Consider the following 15,812-nt stretch of genomic DNA (forward strand, 5'->3'; position numbering starts at 1 on the left):
GAGTGATGAAGAGGATAGAGGTTAGAACCATTGTGAATATAGTCCTGCAGCAGACTGATGTGATACATAGTTTAGAATTTTTAAAATGTTTTATATTAATATATGTTTTTATTTAACATTTTATATTTTTGTGTTTTCCAAATTGTATTTATAGCTGTGGTAACATTGTATAGTTGTGTATAGTTTGTCTTAGAATGCTTGTCCACATGGAAGGTTCAGTGGTAATAATTAAATAGTTAATGTACATATACTTGTGGGTAGTGTTGTCTAGAGCCCGACCGATATGGATTTAGTTGCGGCCGATATGACGCTGATAAAATGGAAGTTGGAACTGCCGATAGCCGATATAATTGCCGATATATTTAGTGATGTAAAAATTCACCATAAGTCTTGAATTGTTTAAAATACTTAGGCTTGGCTCTAGTGGATTTTAAATTGGGTTTATTTCGGCAACATTTATTGTTATTCTGCCTCTTTACGTCATTAGACAGTAGGTTGGCCTAATGGCATTTTTGCATCACATTCTAGCTACTAGTGATGGGTATTCCAGTTCTTCAGGTTGTTTTGTTGCAAGCAGGACTAAACCAGAACTGAACCAGGTCTAACGCAGGTCTAAAACAGGACTGAAGCAGGACTGAAAAAGCACTAAACCAGAACTAAAACAGATCTAAACCATGTGTAAAACAGGACTAAACCATGATAATAGAAAACTCTTTCTTTAGACAACAGAGTCTTTTATATTAATTTTTATATTGCCTTATATTTGTGTGATCCCTGCATATTGTGTCGTCCCGGTAGGTTACATAGTGATCCACGGGCAGATACTAGTCTATGTGCTCTATACTGATACAACCCAAAATCATTCTAAAGCTATCTAAAGGTTAATTTCTGTCCTGGGCATTTGACTTTTTTAGTATCAATACCTGCTCAAATTAGTACTTAGTTTTGATACTAGTTTTAGTAACGAAATTGCCAAATACAATACCACGAAATAGGTAATGAAATTTTTATAGCTAATTTAAATATGTGTTACAGCGGACAATTGATGTGAGGAGAGTGGTATTTTTCAGTTCACAGCCCCTAGGTAACAGGGGGTCCGATTGAGTGATCGCCGTTGAAGAGAAGAGTCTTATCTAATGAATGGTACAGTGAAGCCTTCAGCTGTGTCCTTGGCAGCACATACTGGGTCACGCAAACAGATTAACCCAAGCAGGTGCACAACAGTCTGGAACAGTTTTAAAATAACCCAAACACAACTAATGCTAAATCCAACTACACTCCCTTAAGAAACACACAACACACCCTGGAGTCACTATCAAATGAAAGAGTACACGTTTTTAGATTGAATTTCAGATCAGGGCAAAGGAAGAGCTACGGAATGAATGTTAGAGCAAAATAAAAGCAATGGTTCATACAGGCGAACTAAAACTGCTTTCAAGTAAGGCCCAATGTAAGTATAAAATAAAATAGACCTACAAATGGTGTCCAAATTAAACCCAACTTTTAATGAGAACTATTTAAGGGGGTTTGAAGCCATGGAAATGTTGTTGTTTTGCCTGGAATGTTTCACAAATTGCATCCAACTTGACATTCTCCATGGAGACAATGTTTCACAACTTGACAATCTCCAGGGAGACAAACAAACCGAATGAGGTATTGTTGGCAGTAAAACACCTGTAATTGACTAAATGAAAGGTCTATATTTTACTGCTGAACTTCAAGGCAATCAGCAGAAACATTTTCATGAGACAAGCAGAACACAGACCCTCCACCAGAAAAATTACAAAATACACTTAAGATTTGTGCACCATCAGAGACAGCCTGTGATAACTGTGAATCAGCTCATACAGCGCTGGTTCCTGCAGTCTGATAAGTATTGATTGATTTTCTAAGTATTTCTGAGGCATAAAACCACCTGTAATTGAATAAATGTAAGGTAGAGCTGTTTAAAGGTGCACTGTGTAACTTTTTGTACATGGTCCGACACCAGCTCTTCACCGAATACCAGCTCAAGCGTCCCCCTGGCGTGAAAGTCCCAGCTCCAGTCCTGAGCATCCCGTTCTCTTGGCAGGAACGTCCCCCTTCTCTTGGGTGGCACACGGGTACCTGCTGTGCCTGGGAGAGGGGGTCGTTTTCACCAGGATTTAGTATGTGACGTATCCAGTTAGAAAATCAACAATCTATATCATAATAAAATGAAATGTGAATGCAGCGAGACCAAATGTGGGGCCTTGTTTATGTTCACCTTCCAGAAGCGGCACACATTTTTTCAGTATCAGTATTAATGTAATCCTCATTTTCTTGCAGAAGTTTACTATGAAATCGTTTTGTTGTTGTTTTTTTCTTCTCCATGTCCTATAGCATCTTTGCCTGATTCATCAGCCGGTTTTACTTCATTTCACTTCGTACAAACCATCTGACCTCGCAGCCTTAGATTTTGTTCACTCGACGGTAGGCAGGAACTTTTTATCATTTAACCAATCGCTGCTATTTGGTTGTGATCAAATCCACCAAACATTCTCTTTATTCTGGCCTCAATCTCGGGAATCGTTGACAGCACTGAATATATCACTCTTCGCTGATTGGCTGGTGCCTGAATTTGCACTTCCAGGGTTTTTGCGAACTGTCTAGTGTATTCCGATTCCTGACCTTGTTGCTGGAGAAAAATTTAACTGAGCAGAGGCACTAGGTGGCGCCAGCCTGGCTAACAGCATCTAACTGTTGATCATTTCCTTACCTGCTTGCCATGAACATAATTTGTAAACACAAGAAACTTAAAAAGCTACAGAATTTGTTCAAAAATCATACAGAATCACATGTTTTATTTTTATTTATCTGTATATAGATTAACTAACTTTCATAAAGGGTACAATTCAGGGGGACTTTCCAGCTTGGTGACCTTCCAGCCAGGGGGACTTTCCAGCTGATTCCTTCCTCACTGTAGACATGTTGCCTGGAATGTTCCACAATATGTCATTATGCATATTTATCTCTATGAAGACAGCAGGTGACAGCACAGGGCCAAAATACAAGCTGAATCTGTGGAGAGGCGAGCCCACTCACAGTTAGCATACAAGTTTTGAAGTCAGTAATAACTTGTTATTGAGTAAATGCAAGATGGATATGTTTAATCCCATAGCAGGACATTACAGACAAAGCAACATCTTCATGGAGACATGCAGGTGATGGACCCCCAACCAAAAGTTACATAGCGCACCTTTAAAACTGACAACCTATTTTTTCTTGCGATTATGTATTAAAAACCCCAAAACTGTGATCAATTATACATCTCACTTTGAACAACAAAATTCCAGTGTGGAGAAAGAGGAAGGCACGCTGTCCTGTGGCCGGCCCGGTTGTAGGCAGCACAGAGCGGCAGCTTGTGATAATAACTGTAATTGAAAACAGGCTAAACTACAGACCGTGCTGAATCCCAAAGTGTGCTCAAAGGAGTGTTTTTAGCGGCTAAAGTAAATAGCAGCTCTACACTCCTCACAGCTGCTTTCTATTGGAGCTAATGGCCGCAGGAAAAGACAGCTCCACACACCAGCACTTACAGTCTCTCAACAGGCCACTTGACGGTGGTTAGACGAGGCACACACGGTGGGTATGTGGTGTTAGTGAAGAAATGAGAGACGATTTGTAGTTTTTCTGATCAATTTTCTACATCCTAATAAACTTGACATGGATAGATCAAACACTAATAACCACTATATCACTATATACTGACTTATCGTTCAATTTATGAAAGCTGGAATAATGCAATATACTTTGGGGCTCAATATTTATTGTGTGAACATTTTCTTAGCAATAATTTCTGTAACATTTGAACTGTAGAGGGTGGAAAAAGTCACTTCTATGGTTAGTTATTGCATCATTCTGCTACTTATGTGTTGCTGCTCAGGCCTTTTAATGATACTGTCTATTTTAAAATGTTTTACTGGGATTATCTTGCATTATTGTCCATGTATCAGTGGCATAAAGTGGTTTCAGTATTATCTTTTAACACAGTATATCTCTGTAGCAATATATCGCACTTAAAAAATTGTTACTATGACAGGCCTATAGACATATTTTCAAGCCTACACTTGATTAGAGTAGTCCTGTAAGCCTCAAACATCTAATCACAGTGACATCTGAATTTTTAGAAGAAACAGATGACTTTATTTAGTTTACTTTACTACTGAAAGGCAATGAAAACATGCAAAGTTTACTTGAATTGTGATCAAATCAAAATCATTGGCGTATCACTTACTGCTTTAGGGTGAAGCTAAAAGTAGGTTAGAGTGATAATGGATTGTGATGTGTGAGTTAAAAATCCCCTGTGAATCAATAAAGTTTGTCTAAGTAAGTCTAAGTTCTGGCAAAAACACCACAGTGTCTACGTTTATACAGTACAAGTCCCTTATTTGGGCAGATTTACTGAGCAAAGTTAATTGTAATTTTGATCCAGATTTATTCCTGTTGATTTTCTACTCTGGGGATTAGAGATCACGTCATATGGCACTGGAATGGTAGCGTGAAAGGAGAGCTTTGTTTGTATAAACTTTACCAAAAGACAACTGCAAGAACTGTTCTGCCTCTCTGCACTCTTTTGTATCACTCTGTATATTTTACCGGCTTCTGACTCCGAATGCTGCTCTTGCGTTATCACAGTTATACAAACACGAGGTGCACAAGCGGGTGACTGCACACTGGGCAGTGCACTCACTAGGAAGCACACAGGTAGCAGGGACTTCCTTTGTAGAAACCTAACCCAGTGTTCAGATCCCAAAGATTAGCTGCATGTTTGGATTCTCTGTCTAATACTGTTCTTGTTGGCTGGGTGTCGTGAGGAAGGAGCAGGGTGAAGAAAAAGGCCCACATCAACCGTACCTCTTGGTCAATAAAAGAACTCACGCACAAGGGGTGTGCAAAAATATAAAAATATCGATGTATCGTGATAATAAATTTGGTGATACAGAAAGATTACTTAGGGTTACTGTATCAACATATCGGCAGGAGAATTTTTTGGGGGTCTTTAAGTTTTTTTTGTGTGTGTGTGTGAGACCGCTTGACAATTCTATTCCCTATTTATTAGAAGGAAACTTGTTTATGCAATGTGCAATGAAATATTCACTGTTTTGATGAATAAAATAGATGTATTTCATATTAACTTTGCACAGGTAGTGGTTTAACAAAGAAATACTGTTGTTAAAATGTATTTGGTTCTTAAAAAACTGCAAAATATCACAGATTATGGTTCCTGTGGTTCCCAGCCCTAGCACGTACGGTATTGCTGGAGTTACGAACCTGATGAACCCTAAATTGTCCTTCTGAAAGTCCCCAGTTTATAAGATATGGTGTATCAAGCCCCAATATAGCCAAGGTTATCTCTGATGGTTTTTCAGTGCACCATTTATCAGGATGACCCAGTGTTTCAAAGGTCTTCTCTCCAGCAGAGACAGGCTAATTGTCTTTGGGGTCATGTGTGTGACCCAGACGCACAAGAGACAGCTCAGTCAGTCTGCCAAAGTGGTATTGACCAGGCTGACATTTCAACGCATATACCGATGTTTACAAGTGTCTATGTGATTGACATTGTGAATATATTTTGGTTATCCCGCAAGGCATTTCAACCGACATTAAAAATACAGTTTCTTTTAGCAGGATAATATTTTACTTGATTTTAATATCATAATAATTGAGGTGATGTCGGAAAATCATAATCATGCAGAAAATTGTAATTAAAAAATAAATACAAAATGAAAATAAAACAATTTCAGTTGACAGCAGTATTTTTAGAGCAATATCTACTTCACGCATTGCCTGTGGGAGTCTAGCTGGAGTCATAAAAAGGACCAAGGCCAATCCTGCAAGTATCTATCAGGCTGTAAAATAGAGACTTAACAAGACAACATAAATCCTGTGTACACAAAATAGACTAGTTATTTGTTACCTTTGTGAATCAGTACAATGAAATATTTAGACCTTGAGTCATGATACATTGCATAGCTACAGTTAACATGGCCACAGTCACAAAGCAGTGTGCACGTAACAAAAACTACAGCAATAACAATGGAGATCACTGTGATTGTAACGTGAACTCAAGTAGGGCCATTGTCATCGGATACATTTGTAAGAGGCTAAGCTGTGCAGGAAACTATATTCTTGCAGCTACTTTACAAACACACAAGAATGGATAAAGCTAGATTAAAGTTTTAACTTAGAGCAGAGAGGAATTATGGGAAATTGTTAAGCACTTGCTGTGTTGAAAAGATACTAATTGATACTTTGAAGGTGCACTGCTTAACTTTTGTTGTAGAAGGTCATCTGTTTGACTCCATGTAGATGTTATTGTGTTGTTGTTTTTTCTGGAATATTCAACAATATGGCATTTAATTTAACTATCTCCATGGAGACAAGCAGACACATCACTAGGCCAAGTTACCAGGCCAGATCTGTAGAAAAGAGGGCTTGCTCACAGTAAGAATGCATGTTTTTGTAGTAGTTTTGAGAAACTCCTATAACTGAATAAATGTAAGATATATATGTAACATTAGCATCACCATGGAGACAAGCAGATAGTGAGCCCTCCACCAGAAAGATTACACAGTGCACCTTCAAGGTGAGCTATTATGTAAGATCTACCTTTATGAGCTTTAAATCAATCGTATATCAATGTTCCCTTGTCAATAACTTACTCAAGTCATGTATATTTGAGTAATCCTGAATTGTCCTGCATTTGAGGCCTGAATGCAAAGAGAAGTTATGATTTTACCTACCCCCTCTCTGTCTGCTATTCTGTATTTGCCTGCTATTTTTTACAAAACTCTAAAACAAAACAAATAAATAAAAATGTGCTGCTTGCTATGGTGAAATGCCTCTCAGCTTTGCACAGAAAGTCAAGAGGTTTACTGTGGAAAAATGTAAAATAATGATTAAATAATGATCTCTGAAATAATTATCTGCATATGTTATTGTTACTAAACTATCTTAAAAAAATAATAAATAAATGTTTTCTATAAACTAGCACCTAACTAAGATAATCAGCTGAGCAAGTGTCAACACTATAAACAGTCCTGAAGTAGGAATATGAGGCCACATGGTAAAATTAATGTTGAAAAAAAAAGTTAAAAAAAAAAAGTTGAAACTTGTCATATATTGTAAGCATTTGTATTAATAACATGGTGATAGAGTTCATGGTATAGGAGAAAAAAACCTGAATATTAAAAAGTCTGTGCTATCTGTATCAAGTATGACAATTTTTCCGTGGTATAAAAAAATCAAAATGTGAGAATTTAAATTTTGTGACAGCTACTATATTTTATCATAGTTTATCTTCTTTCTTTATTCTTTATTTGTCAGAGGCCATGTACAAATTCATTAATCTTACAAAAGAAAAGATGATGTGTACCAGATTTAGCTGCTGCTGCTTTCCATGTGCAGTCCCTGGGCAGGTGAACACAAGTATTATTATTCATTGTTTTATGTTGCACCATAAAGCCAAAGCAAATTCCTAGTTGCAAATTTCATTCACTGACAATAAAACTTTTCCTGATTCTGATATAGCACAGTTATGCTTGGAGAAAGGCGGAATGACTACTACCTCAGACTGACAGCAATAACAGAAGCTTTGTACTTTTCTGAAGGTGAATGGTGTGTGCAATAGAGTAGAGGAACAAGCCCGTACCTGCTCGGGTTTGAGTCCTGGTGGGACCCAGGCGTACTCCTCCAGGGCACACCCCGAGTCATCGTCTGAGGTGGAGTTCCTCTGGAAGTCATACATGAGCTTTGTGACCGTCTTCTCCATCTCCACGGGCATGGTGGTCACTGCATGGTCCTCACAGCGACACTTACAGTGCATGCAGATCTTCCTGAAGACACAATAAAGAAAGGAAAGTCAGAGGCATCAAAGCATTTGGGAAGTAAATGAAGTTCAATCGATAGAAACCATGAGCTCAGAGATGCCAAATTTTCTTTGATAGTTTATCTCTTTCACAAACATGATCTTAAAGCTACACTATAAGACTTTCTGGATTCCATGGAAAAGTTAAAAGTTGGAAAGTTAAACCATACTTTTGAACATTCTCCACGGAGACAGATCCATTTTATGCCATACTGTAGAAGATTATAGGGAAAAGAACAACATTTCCATAAACACAAGATGGAAGCCTCCAGCAGACCAAATATGAGTCAGGTTTGTGAGGATGCAAGCCTGCTGACAAGTTTTTCAGTGCAATAAAAACAACCAACATAAAAAAATAAAATAAAATAAAATTCTTGGCTACAATGTTTGTGGTGGAGCTTTAGAGGAACTCCATAACATTCTGAAGGTGACACATCATCTGCAGGAATTTCATAAAACAAACCTTTTATCGTAATGTGGAGTTGAAACTTCCTGAAAATTTGATTTGCCAGTAAAACAAGAATAAAGTAATATTTAGATTACTCATTCCAAGTGAAAAAAATCTTTATCTTTTTCTTATTTTAAGAACAAGACATGTTATGCTCTATTGGCAAACCTTAATCCAAGACAGTCAAAATATAGCTTACTCAAATCAAGATAAATACTACTTAATTCAACCTCTTACTGGTGTATTATCTTATTTTAGATGATCATTATTTCCAGTGCATTACTCAGAGAAAGAGGAAGCAACTAATCCCAAACAAACACACATATTATTAGGCCTACATTATACTCTCAAGCCACTATCGAGATCATAGAAAACACTGCTCACTGTGGTTGATACAATGAAGCAAACACAAGGCCATAAGAGGCAGATAATGGTCCTCATAAGCACTTTTCTACACTGTTGAAGAGAATGGGGGTGACTGTGTGAATAAGAGTGTCTGGGTGGTCAGGAGGTCGCTGGCTCTAGCCCCTGTGGACCTCAGGGCAGACGGAGCACACACAAATCTCATTAGGTTGTAGACGGACGCCGGCCTGTCTAACACACTCACAGGAGCTCAACTTTGGACACTATAGGATGGAGAAAGAGAGGAAGGGAGGAAGAAAGAGAGAGAGAGAGGGAGGGAGAGAAGGAGGGAGATGGAGAGAGGGAGAGGGAAAGATAGAGAGGACAAGAGAGAGTCAGAAGAGACAGAGAAACAGATAAAGACAGAGATAGGATGGAGAGATAGAGAGAGAGAGAGATAGAGAGAGAGGGGGCAAGAGAGAGTCAGGAGAGAGAGAGGGAGACAGAGAAGACAAGAAAGAGAGAGAGAGAGAGGAGAGAGAGACAGAGAAACAGAGATAGAGATAGGATGGAGAGAAAGAGAGAGACAGAGAGACAGAGAAACAGCTAGAGAGAGACAGGACAAGAGAGAGAGAGGGAGAGAGAGGAGAGAGAGAGACAGAGAGGACAAGAGAGAGTCAGAAGAGAGGGAGAGAGAGAGATAGAGATAGAGAGAGAAACAGAGACAGAGATAGGATGGAGAGAGAGAGAGAGAGAGAGAGAGAGAGAGAGAAAAGAGAGAGAGAGACAGAGAAACAGATAGACAGAGATAGGACAAGAGAGAGAGAGAGAGAGAGAGGGAGAGAGTGTGTGTCCTGGGATCTGTCACTGACAACAGCTCCATATGGAGAGTTGGCCTTAGCCCACCTTGAGTTTGATTCAAGTATGCAATGTTACAGAACATCCTCCAGGACAGTTTTACATCTGTGAGCACTGCAAAAAGGAGACAACTGCAACTTCTTTTTGGAAAGAACTCTAAGTGGGATTCAGTTCACAGTGCACTTTTTAAACATGTCCAAGGGGCATTAACTTTTGGCAGAATACTGAAACATGATCTGCTAAAACAACAGAATCTAATGCATTTCAGAACATGTTTGTAAAAAGATCTTAAATAAAAAGGTATTGTTTGTAGATAACTCTTGTAATACCTTAATAATTGCGGCCTTTGTGATTTGATAATTGCCAAATTAAATTGTGATATCAAGCTGATTGCTATAATGTGCAGCGCTGTGTCTTTCTTATTGCACTTATAGTTAAGAGTAAATATAATTTCTGAACATTTTTTCCAGTAGCGAATGGAATTTCCAGAGGTGAAATTATCCAAAAGATTTTAGTGAAGGTGCATGGAGTTTAAAAACACAGTGGAGCACTTCCTGTATTACCACATGACGTAACATGGTGGATAGTTTGTTTTTGAGAGAAATACTCAGTCTAAATATGCAGGATTTGTGTGTTAAACATGTGTGGAAAAAAAAAAAAAAAAAAAACTCCAGGTATGTTTGTGATGAGGAAACATTATAACAAATCAGAAAATAACATTGAATACGCTCTTGAAAGATATATATTTAACAAAAGCCAAGGAACAGTAAAAAAAATCTGAAAATGTTCAAATTAGCATAAACCCCTCACTTTATCCAGAAAAGTTACACACTTGGCTTGTGGCTGAATGCTCAACCAACTGAAACTATACAACCCCGAATCACCAACTGAATATTCATGAACTGTCAGCATCCATCTCCACATGCCCAACACTGCAGTCTATGGTAGAGCAGGCCACTTCACAGTCCTTCTCTCACCCTCACCACATAAATATTACATGGGGGAGAGGTCAGATATTATTGACAGTGAGCTGAATGGATGTGACAAATGGGGTAGTGATGTTGCTGAGGAAGGACATAGGCAAAAGAGGTAAATAAGAGGCAATGTAACAGCTTCAAGGGCAATTTTTAACAACATGGATGATTCAAAGGGGCAATATTACGCTATTTTCTGATCTATAATGTTATAATGTTGTTTCCTTATCTTAAACACACCTGGAGTTGTGTTTTGTTTCATTCACACATGGTTAACACACAAATCTTGCATATTTGGAGTGAGTTCTTTTCCCAAATGGAAAACACTCCACTGTGTTTTTAAACTCCATATGCTTTCACTAGAATAATTTGGATAATTTCAGCCCTAGAATTGCCAATCTCTACTGAACTAAAGTTAAAAGGAGCTGTAAACTTGAAAACTACAGCTTCATGACATCACAGGGTGGAACAGAGAATTTGAGTTTCAGAGATGAAGACAGACGAATACCGCAGGATTACTCAAACACGTGTGAATGAAACAAAACACAACTCCAGGTAAGTTTTTGAGGGTTTAAAAACATTCTAACATGGCTTAAAGCTGTGTAATAAAGGACCTTTACAAGTTATTTGTGGGCCTGGAGATAGTTATGTAGATTTGGATAAAATGTCTTTCCTTCTGATGAAAAACTTTCACACTACATTTCAGACGCAAGCAGAGCTGCTCGTGATTTTTATTATTTTTTTCCCTCTGTTTCCTCAGATATGTACTCAGCACAAATTAACTTCCTAAGGTGTGAGAGCAGAGCAGAGTAGCCAAAAGTACTACTAGTAAGTATGAGTAATATTGTTTATTAGGGGTGTGCTAAAACTGTGATATTGTGATACAGTATCGTGATAATATCATATTGTGAGCCATGTATCATGTATCGTATAAGAAGGGACACAGTGATTCCCAGCTCTACAATTTATTAAGAAGACACATAAATGTATCAAATAAAAGTATAAAAACTAAAAAATATAAAACTAGCATGATTTAAAACATGTAGGCCTACTCCACGCACTTCTTCAAACCACCACAGACTACAGTGCTTCCCCTTTTGCTTAGCCTTAATCTTCTAATCAATGTCATTTCAATTAGGAGAGATTTAGGAACTCCAGTAACCCAAGTTAACTCCACCAACGACACCTAATAAATGACATAAAAGGTGCCACTTTCACCTCCGATTCTCTCTTCAGTCCCTGGGGGGATTGTAAAAACTGCCTCCTCATTGGTCAGTCCCAGTGGTGGGGTAGTTTGAAGCCTGGGGGGTAGTTACGTCCTTATCTCCACGATGTCAGTGGGCAATCATTCACTGTATCAGGTTAATTATCATTGGCTATTCCTGTGTGCGAGCGCTGTATCCATGGAAACAGCATCTTTAATCACTAACTAGTTTGCTTTAAGTTGTTATAGGTCAACAAAAAGTGTATTAAAATCTAACCATGCAGAGATTTTAACCTGAGTGCAAAAGTATTTAAAGCGCCGACATTATGCTGTTTTCTGATTTATGTTATAATCTTGTGTCTTCCTCAAAACATACCTGGAGTTTAGTTTCATTCACACATGTTTAACACACAAACTCTGCCAAAAACAGAAAACACTCAATGTCAGGTGGTAATACAGGAGTGCTCCAATATGTTTTTTTACTCCATACACATTCACTAGAATCATTTGGATGATTTCAATCATGGAGTTGCCAATCTCTACTGAAGTAAAGGTGAAGTAAATGGTAGCTGTTGATCTGAAAAGTACCGCTTCATGACATCACAAGATGGAACAGAGCATTTTGAGCTTTTTGGAGATGTAGACAAACTAATAATTAAGGATTATGCAAACAAAACAGTAACTTTTCTAATGATGGGTCTGTGCCAGCTTCTTGTCTCTGTGGATAAATAAGTTATTACTTTGCCTGGAATATTATCTATCTCCATGGAAACAAGCAGGTGCACGACCAGGCCAAGTTACAGGTCAGATTAGTGGAGATGCAAGCCTGCTCACTGTAAGAATGTGTGTTATTCAAGGCATTTTTGCAATAAAAACCTGTGTAATGAAATAAAGTTTAACAGTGTCGTGTCAAACCTTCCAAGCTAAGCAATAACAGCTCAATGGAGAGAAACAGGTGGCAAATCCTTCAACAGAAAAGTTACATAGTGGACCATTAAAGTATCAAATGAACACAACATTTAGCTTCTTTATTACCCATACTTATTTCTAAGCAAAGTAACTAACACAGGGGAGCAGACATTTGAATGAGAAAACAGCATGTAACACAACCAATATAATAGCACATAACAATACACTATGTTCCCTCAAAACATACCAAGGCTAGTGTTCATTCCTTTCCTGCTTATTTATATATCTTGGAGGTGTACTTTTTACAAGACTCAGGCCCCACCGAAGTATTCCATGAGCAAGCAATTAGCAACCAGATGCAATAAGTTCTGGGGAAACGCAAAGAGGACACATCTGTCAGATCAAATAACAGTCCAGCCAACTAATGAACTAACAAATGAAAGAAGTAAATACTCTTCGTAAACTGCACTTTATTTCACCGGTTTCCGAATACAACGTGTGCAGTGGTAGAGAAGTGCAGACCATACATAAAAATACATACAGATATTTTTGCTACATAAAACTGGGGCGCTTTCCAACTGCAGCCATCCTACACTCAAGTCGGGATCACATTACTTATTCATACAGAGTTTGACTTGTTCCATAAAGTGCTGGTGCGCGGGCCCGTTTGGTCACAATTGGATGCCTTAGTGGCTGTATTTTCATTGCATTCATTTCATTCAACTGCGAGTGGCAACAACAAACACAAGATGGTAGTTTTTAAACGTCCTGGGGGTGTTAAAATATTAGAAGATGACTGCTCAACAGTAACACCAGAACAAGCAGCTGAAGAAGTCTCATCATTGCGCATTCATGTGCAAATGCACGGACATGCAGCTCAAAAGCCGCTAAGTTAACGGGTCAACTAGTTTATAAGAAGTGCAAGTCCGAGCTGAAAACAATCATTACCCCCATGCATCGACTTTCAGAAAGGTTAGTTGTCTTCACTAATGACGTAACAGAGCCAATGGCCTCAGCTCATTTGTCTCAAGAAAAGATTAGGTTATGTGAAACATACACATACAAATAATCAGCCTAAATACCTAAAAAGAGCCAGTTTAAGCGTGGTGACATGTATTGGGGAGCTATTATTCCATAGCGCAGCTTTGTGCTTGGGAGGGCGCAGAAGAGCACCTCGCTCCGGGGGGTGGGTGGGGGTTGACGCAGCAGACCACGTCCACACTGGGACATCTACAACCATAAACCACTCCGTAGTGCTAGATCCAAACACACGGGTTAAATATGGCCCCAGACGGCCTATTTAAGCGCCTGTGAGGTCAGAAGTGGCAAGAGTGGTACCGACACAGTAACTACTAACCAAGCTCCAACTTTTCCATTTCAGTACATTGAGTTGATGCCTTTATTGTTATTTTAGAAGAATGATACATTTTTAGTCTGGAGACAAAATAAAGTAGCCTACAGCCAAGACACACCACACAGATAATTATCAAGGTCTTACCTTCTTATAAATTGCGGAGAGGAGCCATAGTCCTGACCACTGCGTAGGATATGCTGTCGAAGGCTTTAATGAAAGTCCTCTTCATTGCAGTGTTTGGAAGACAACTTTAAAGCGCACGGCTTTGCCACGAACGCTGCCTGCTGCCACACGATTGAAAAAGTATTCCTGTATTATATAGGACCTCCGTAAAAATGTGTTTTAAACAACCTCAGCTCTCCGCAAATACTCCGGAGTTCTGCAAGCGCGGAGAAAGCGAAGGCGAGCGGCCAACCAAAAGCGCGATAAAAAAAAAACTCCGTTTTGCCAAAAGTCCCAGTTCCAGACACTCAAAACTGATCCATAGCACTTTTAATCCCACAGAAACAACGCTCCCTTGAGCAATGAAGGAAAAGGTAAAGTAAATCCGTGAACTCTTGGGTGCGTAAAAATAGAGACGTCTGGAGACTCTGCGCTCGCTGCAGAGAGCCACTCAATAGTACTTTAAACGTTACCCACATCCAAGCGAACTGGCAACAACTTGCGACTTCCGCTCTACGCCTTCATAATAAAAGAACAGGCTCTTTGGTACACATATACAACAGAGGGCAGTGAACTCATCCGTAAAACTGCTGTTCTTACGCCTACTTACGTAAACTCCATTAGCGAGTTACCCAAATACTGATGCCATACCCGACTTTTATGCGTAAAACGACTTAGATTGCACAAGGGTCCAAGAGCACTTTATCCTTTACTTTGAAGATCTCTATCCCACTACCTCTTATTCACTTTCTACTCTCTCTCTCTTCTTCTCCTCCTCTCTCTCTCGTTGCTACTCATTCTCTTTGCTCTACCAAATATTCACAGCGATGTCAGCGTCCCAACACGGGCGTAATTAGCGGCATGGATGACTGGTGTCCCGTCAGCATTTGCATGTGAATAAGACCACTTCCCTGAATCAACTGACCCGGGGCAGGGAAAGAGATAGCGGGGGTAGAAAAAGGGTGTAGCTTCTGCCCCACACAAGGAAACGGCGGACTTAAGCGCATGTAAACAAAACGACGCTGTTTAACATGAGAAACAGCCATTTGCGGGTGAAAGTACAAAAGCCTTACTGACATATAAATCCTTGAATCACAACATGTATAGGCAATTCAGCATCATTTTTATTAGTCCAAAGCTAATAAGAACAGCTTTGGAGTGGTTCATATCCTGCCTAGTCATCAAATTAGGCTGCCCAAGTGAGGGTAAAAAACATAAACGGAGCCATCTCACAAAGAACCACGAGGAGTGATCTCATCCAATGAAATCCCACCTAATCCTGACTAAACTCCTGTCTAATGCCTGCGCTGTTCTCATGCACGGGTAACGCGGTGGAAGTGGTTACAGCATTCCACTACAAAACTTAATTAGCTAATTATGGAGAGAACAGACAAATAAAAAGCAAACAAATATGTGTTTTATATAAAGTTCACTATTTTAAGTTTTGTGTGATGGACTTGAGAAAAACACTGATCAACTAAGCAACCAACTGCAAAACCTTGTGAAAATGTGTTGACGTTTTCTAATTATAAGTGAGCTTTTTGCCACCTACAAGTAATCAGTTGCTTCAAAACTTTGTCCTCCTTGTGAGATTTCAACACAATGGCCACAAATTTATTATTTATTTGACAAAGTTGGTTGATAATGCCAATGTTGTAAAGTTCCAATCCACT

General features: G+C 39.0%; 1 protein-coding gene across 2 annotated transcripts in view; it reads right to left on the reverse strand.

The window, feature by feature from the left end:
* The window catches only part of prickle2b (prickle homolog 2b), a 100,508-nt gene that overhangs the window by 9,006 nt on the left and 75,690 nt on the right, over positions 1–15,812 (reverse strand). Inside the window, exons 1-2 of one of the 2 annotated variants that reach the window (XM_020930990.2) lie at positions 14,122–14,569; positions 7,673–7,856 (exon numbers count right to left, since the gene is read on the reverse strand). In XM_020930990.2, coding sequence (XP_020786649.1) covers positions 7,673–7,846 — 174 coding nt within the window. In that variant the 5' untranslated portion in view covers positions 7,847–7,856; positions 14,122–14,569. Of the gene's footprint in view, positions 1–7,672; positions 7,857–14,121; positions 14,570–15,812 lie in introns of those variants that run through there. The other variant, XM_055160937.1, reaches the window with a different exon arrangement.

The sequence above is a fragment of the Boleophthalmus pectinirostris genome, unplaced genomic scaffold, assembly GCF_026225935.1.
Source record: "Boleophthalmus pectinirostris isolate CB_2022bp ecotype Guang Dong unplaced genomic scaffold, ASM2622593v1 HiC_scaffold_3, whole genome shotgun sequence".
Taxonomy (NCBI): Eukaryota; Metazoa; Chordata; class Actinopteri; order Gobiiformes; family Gobiidae; genus Boleophthalmus; species Boleophthalmus pectinirostris.